A 6,575-nucleotide genomic window follows, 5' to 3' on the forward strand; every position below is an offset into this window, starting at 1 on the left:
GAACCAGCACACTATACTAGCGGTGTCTCTCTCTCAGCTGTCCTACTGTCTGTGTTCTCTGCTGTACGCTGTCTGTGTCCCTCTCAACTTTCTCCACCATCATTCTGCTGTCTGTGTCCCTCTCAACTTTCTCCAGCATCATTCTGCCGTACTACGCTGTCTGTGTCCCTCTCAACTTTCTCCACCATCATTCTGCTGTAATACGCTGTCTGTGTCCCTCTCAACTTTCTCCACCAGATCTCACTAACAAAATTACTCTCCTGATTTTGCATGAAATGAAAGATGTGGATTAGTACAAAAAAAAAGAAGAGAAAAAGAGAAATAAAAAAGGATGATGCATATACAAAAAACAGGAAAGGGAAAAGAAGGAAGGTACGATTGAAGGAAAAGAAAAAAGAATGATGAAGATGAAAAAAATACCTTCTTCCACATCAGAGAAATAGTCCTCCATGAGCATTTCAGGGACATTGGTTCTACGGACTGTGCCAGGATGAGAGAGGATTAGAGGGAAATAAAGGATGGCGCAAAAATCATATATACCTTGAGAAATCAAGATCAAATCATAATGAAAAACAATCAGAATGAGAATGAGGATGAGAGGGGTTTCATTGCAAACTCATTTCATTTTATCCGGGTCGACCTTTTCGTAAGAGTTTGTGGTAATACTAATTCATATTAATTATTATTATTATTATTACATTTTTGATTGAAAATGAAACTCCAGTCACGATCATGATCATGGACAAAGTTATGGAGATGAAAATGTAAGTTGGGTTGATCATCTGTTGAAAGCATTCAGGTCTACATAACAACATCTGGTTTCTTGACCCCCAAAAAAGGGGATGTTTGGCACTCATGGTACCAGCTCTGGGACAAGAATGTTTGGGATCCAACGGAGGAGGTAGAAGATGTTCTTGTTAAAAAAAAAAAAGAATCCCCAGTCAGCCTGTGAGTGGATTTAACACACTTAAAACGACAGTAGTCGCTAAGACCTTAGACATAGACCATGATGGTGCTGATGGTCCTGCAGTTTGTGCTCTAGCTGTGCAACGTAGCGTTTCAGCGGATCAATAAAAACAACACAATGACCGATTAGATGGGCGACGGCGGAATGATTTTACCTTCGTCGTCGGACATGTCCAGGACTTCATTCATGGTCTCCGGAACGTTCATCCTGTGCTTCTCTGTCACAGACTGTCAAAAGGAGAGAAATTATGCTTGAAATCGTCATTTATACTTTGGCCAGAGTCCCCCATATGATTCTATACTAGGTCCACTAGTATTTCCTTCTTCATCAAATCTATTTGACAAAAATAGCCCATGTACAAGCTGAATATTGGCCGGCTAGAATAGAGAACCTGGGGTTTTATATCTTCTAACACAGTGGTTCTCAACCTGTCGGACCCCCAGAGGGGTCCGCAGATGATTTTGGGGACCAAATTGTAAAATTGTACGAGGCAAAACAGTTGGAAATAGCCGAGCTTGTACATATCGGCTATTTTCACAATATTTATCTGTGGAGTCAAACTAAATGTAATGCCTCAACTACTACATTCCAAGAGCTTGTCAAGGTGTGTGTGTGTGTGGGGGGGTTCCCCAGTTAAAATATGATTATTTTGGGGGGTCGCGGCGGCCTGAAAAGCTTGAGGCAAACTGAGAGGGGTCACAGTTCATCACGAATAAATAACATTTCCACTGTGCCTCACAGTGCCAGTGACCTCACTCACCGTCGTGGTCAAAGTCTCCTCTGTGACCACCTTCAGCGTATCCACTACAGAGATGTAGCCCAGCCTCCTGGCGATGGACAGCGCACTGTTACCGTTCTGCACAAAGAAAAACACACCGCCGTTTAGCCACGCTCATTATTTGAGAGAAATTGAACACTAGGAGTTAACATGTCAAAGATAGCTTCACTTAAAGTCTATTTTATGTTTGACAGAAAGGATATTGGGAAACATTGAGAAAATGTATGACAACTATGACAGGCGTGTGTGTGTGTGTGTGCGTGTGTGTGTGTGTGTGTGTGTGTGTGTGTGTGTGTGTGTGTGTGTGTGTGTGTGTGTGTGTGTGTGTGTGTGTGTGTGTGTGTGTGTGTGTGTGTGTGTGTGTGTGTGTGTGTGAACTAACAGTAGTGAGTTCATTGGGATTGGCTCCATGCTGCAGCAGTAGGTTGATGATGTGAGTGTGTCCCTGTTGTGCCGCCTGGTGGAGAGGAGTGTAACCATTCTGGAGAGAGAGAGAGCGAGAGAGAGAGAGAGAGAGAGAGAGAGAGAGAGAGAGAGAGAGAGAGAGAGAGAGAGAGAGAGAGAGTGAGAGTTAAATGGAAAGAATAATTGAGCCATAATGAGAGAGAGGTTTGGAAATATTAAAGTCCTCCTCCAGACACATTTGAAATATGTAAAAAATAAACATGGTTTTCCAACATTATACATCTTCTAATACCCCAGGCCTCGTACCCCGCCAACTACTGCTGCTCAATGCAAAGTAGTTTCAGGTGTTCAGCAACTGGATAATTTGCATATTCGACAGAGGATTGGTGACATCACACAGCCAGCTCAGATTTGGAGGAAGTAAAGACAGCCTGGCGGCGAGTTCTACACATCTAAACAATCTTTACATGGAACCCACTTAGACCTATTAAACCTATACAGGTATGTTGTATTACCTTTCAATGCGGGACAGCATCTGGGTTAGTTGTTGCTAGCAAGAAAGAGGAGGTGTCTAAACAGGTTAATGTAGACTTCGCCTGGTCAAGCATTTTGAATAATCTTTTTAATGAACATGCATGCATCACAATACTTCTGGCTGAAATTGAGTTTTATATTAACTTTAGTTCGTGCAAGTGCATTAACGGTGAGGAAAGCAGCTATCATACTTCGCATAATACTTTACAATTGTTAGTCATTTGAGCTTTCGTGTGCCGTGAGACATGAGAACAAAGCTGACTCAAACTCCATGGCCATCGTCTTGGATTAGTCAGAGAGGAGTTAACTGTATGGAAAACGTCTTGGGCATCAGGTCAAGTTAGTGCCCACCACAATGGAGACTAGGGGTTTGAATCCTCTTGCCTCGGCACTCCAATGTTTGTGGGTGGAAGCCGGGCGGGGCGGCTGCATTAGCAATCTGGGAACCCATTCGGTTTTGCCTCTGGGAGGGGAACCACCTCCTTTTTTGTGTAGAGATAGGAACTCGGTTTGTCTCCTCCCCTTTCTCAGTCGTCTTCCTCCCGGGCGCTTCTGTGTTCATTCCAGACCCCGACGGCCACCGAGAGGAAGCATTGAAGCCAAATGGACATGCTGGCCGATTCGTAGGTACTGCAGCTCGAGCTCGAGCGGGCCTATCTACGTCACTACAATGGGTGCGTACGTGACGCCAGTGCACGCACGCACACACGACTCGTGGTGCTCGTTCATGCTTTCGGCCCGGCGCGTTCATGAAAGCTCAGTTGAATTGAATGCAATTCTATGACGTAGATATATAGGCCCCAAAACGGACGGAGCCCGGAGCCCAACACTTTTCCAACCCAGACGAAGGGGTGATAATAATTACTCATGCTGCTGGGTGAGCAACTCCATGCAAGTGGATGGGAGGGGAATTCCGGTGCCGTCTAAATTATTTATAACTCTATGGTTCATCTGGACTGAGTGATTACTGCATTAGTGACTCCCACACAGACACACACACACACACACACACACACACATACGCACATACGCACTCACTCACGCACGCACGCACGTGACAGTTACCTTGGTCTTGGCGTTGACCTTAGCCTGGTTTTGGAGCAGGAAGTTGACCATCTTGATGTTGCCATAGTGACAGCCCACGTGAAGAGGAGTGTAACCCAACTGAGGAGAGACAAAGCGTATGACTCCATCAAGGACACGTGAAAGCATTACTTCCCCCTTTCTCTCCCATCTGTAACGGTTTACACCCACACAGTGCAATATCCTGTACATGATCTGAATCTATGTGACTTGTTGAGCAATACTCCTGATCATGCCTTGTGCCTTGATTGTGTAAATTGTAATAGGGAGGTTCTGCATATACCACTTACATGCCCTTGTCACAACCTTAGCTGTGACACTAGTTGAGTGCAAAATTATTGTAATGAGGATATGTCACAATCCACACAATTGTGGTCTAGGCTTCGGTCGATTTGTTCTTTATATATAAATAAAAGATTTCTATTCCTATCTCTGCCGTGTTGCTTTTGTCTTGCTGTCAACATTACTAATGGAATCACCAAGGAAAATGACATGTACTGTATGTGTGAAAATAGCTGTGTATTGGACAAGCTGATGCATGTAGCCAGCACTGTGACTAGCTGTACGTACTGTACCTTAGTCTCAGGGTCCACGGCGGCCCCCTGGTTCACCAAGACCTCAGCGACGTTCACTTTATCCTCCTGGGCAGCCAGGTGGAGCGGAGTCAGACCAGACTGCATGGGGAGAAGAGACAATGAGTTTGGTGCCAATACTTTTGTTCTTTTACTAAAGTAAGTAAATCAGACTTTTGCTTTTTGAGTATTTTCTACATTGAGGTATTGATACTTTCACTCCAAGTAAGACATGCGAGTACTTCTTCCACCACCACCAACAAGAACAGATCTTCAAGCCAACAATACACTGCGGTGTGACACGATGTTGGCTTGGAGATCGGCTCTTGGTCGTGCGATAAAAAGTAGGGTTGGACGTAGCGTGTGGAAGGAACACATTATTCCAACCAGTTCCTTTCCCCTCCATCAGGCGCCCCGGGTGGCCAGGGAGAGGCAGTTTACTGCATGTTTTTCTTGTGAGGGTACCGACCCTATAGGGGACACAGGGAGAACATGCAAACTCCACACAGAAAGGCCCTTTCGCCAAACCCGCTGCCTCGGGTATGGGCACTGTAATGATGCGGAGGAGAGAACACGCTCCCAGCGCCCACAGCGTTCCGTGTACCTTATTGGCGAGGTCGATGCTGGCATCTCTAGCCAGCAGCAGGGTGACGATGTCCACGTTGCCGTCCTGGGAGGCCAGGTGTAGCGGGGTGATGCCCTGGCGCGTCACGCCGTTGGTGGACGCGCCGTACTCCAGCAGGGTGGTGGCTATCTCCATCTGGTTCTTCTTAGCCGCGATGTGCAGTGGTGTGTAGCCATTCTAGAGAGAGAGAGAGAGAGAGAGAGAGAGATTACTTCTGTTTGCTTGTGCTCATTATTTAGTCATCTATTTCCATTGTGATTTCTTTCCTTCGTGCTCTTCAGTTTAGTTTCTTCCTGCATTTATTTCTTCTTTCGTTTCTTAGGGACAAACATGGACAGTGCATTTGTGTTCATGTGTGAAATAACCCTGGGTCATTATTAGTACTAATATTATTGATATTGATAACATTTCAACAGAACAGTGTTGCGTTGTGACTCTGGTCTTTGTACACCGACATGACAGAGAGGGACGGCTGTTGATTGACTAATACATTTGCAAAACCTTTGTTTACTATTCCATCATGTGGGCTGACTGTACAGTATAATTTAAAAAAGTGTTTTTCTTTGCATTGAAGTTGCTGCGTTCTGACTGCTCTGTAGGACTACACGAGGCGTCAGGCAAGTATACGGCTCTGGGCGAGTGTTTGCTTTCCGTCTGGACTAGCGGCCCGTTATTGCCATGGCGGCCTCAGCTTGCTGAACATGCACGCCAACAGGAAGCGGCGTCCTCATCGTTTCCAGCAGCGCCATGTGCTCTCTCAACGGAGAGGCGGCTGGCTGCCAGCTATGATGTCACTGAGGAGGCATCCTGGCGGGCCAATCACAGAGCGTCATGCCGCCCACCCATAGCACAGCACTGTGCGTGTGAGCGTGTGTGTGTGTGCGTGTGTGTGTGTGTGTGTGTGTGTGTGTGTGTGTGTGTGTGTGTGTGTGTGTGGAGGGTGGGGGTGCATGTGTAAAATTGCCTGTCATGAAGAACAAAGCCTGTAACTAGGTCAGCCTGCTTTCACTCAGAAATAGAGAGAGACAAAAAGAAAAACGATTCACGAGAGAGATAGAGATGGAGAGAGAAACAGACAGACAAAAAGAGAAATGATACATGAGATAGAGATATAGAGAGAGAGACAGATAGACAAAGAGAGAGAAACCGCTTGCTGCAGTGCATAACGTACATTCGTGCCCTCCTACGAGGCCCTATATTGGCTGCAATACAATGCATAGTGCGTTGAATTTAGCTTCACCTCAGTCAGGTAGGGGAGCGTGTCTGTTCCCCGCGTTCCATGTTCCCCACTTCCAACTAACCCCTCAAACACTGCTTTTCAACCAGTGGTCCGGGGACCACCAGTGGTCCTTGAGGGGGTTCCAGGTGGTCCACCGGGTAAATGATGGAGAGTTGCTAACCAAATGGACCCTTATAGAGCTTTAACTGTTGAGAGTGTAAGATGAAACCCAATGGACCCGTACATACATCCATTTGGTTTCATTTTACGCTCTCGAGAGTTACATTATTGTGAAACATCTGCATTACTTAATTTTCAAAAAGTCTACACAATTAGAGAATGTAGAAGAATTGTTATTTTGATCAGCATGGAATTGTGTGTCAACGATAACA

General features: G+C 45.7%; 1 protein-coding gene across 17 annotated transcripts in view; it reads right to left on the reverse strand.

Annotated features, from left to right (window-relative positions):
• The window catches only part of LOC310875129 (uncharacterized protein), an 86,026-nt gene that overhangs the window by 56,525 nt on the left and 22,926 nt on the right, over positions 1-6,575 (reverse strand). For 16 of the 17 annotated variants that reach the window (XM_083788227.1, XM_083788226.1, XM_083788225.1 and 13 more), the window contains exons 13-19: positions 4,944-5,141; positions 4,343-4,441; positions 3,750-3,848; positions 2,128-2,226; positions 1,728-1,823; positions 1,122-1,194; positions 421-480 (exon numbers count right to left, since the gene is read on the reverse strand). In XM_083788227.1, coding sequence (XP_083644353.1) covers positions 421-480; positions 1,122-1,194; positions 1,728-1,823; positions 2,128-2,226; positions 3,750-3,848; positions 4,343-4,441; positions 4,944-5,141 — 724 coding nt within the window. The remainder of the gene's footprint in view (positions 1-420; positions 481-1,121; positions 1,195-1,727; positions 1,824-2,127; positions 2,227-3,749; positions 3,849-4,342; positions 4,442-4,943; positions 5,142-6,575) is intronic. The other variant, XM_083788232.1, reaches the window with a different exon arrangement.

The sequence above is a fragment of the Protomyctophum parallelum genome, assembly GCF_964188405.1.
Source record: "Protomyctophum parallelum genome assembly, chromosome: 17".
Classification (NCBI taxonomy): domain Eukaryota; kingdom Metazoa; phylum Chordata; class Actinopteri; order Myctophiformes; family Myctophidae; genus Protomyctophum; species Protomyctophum parallelum.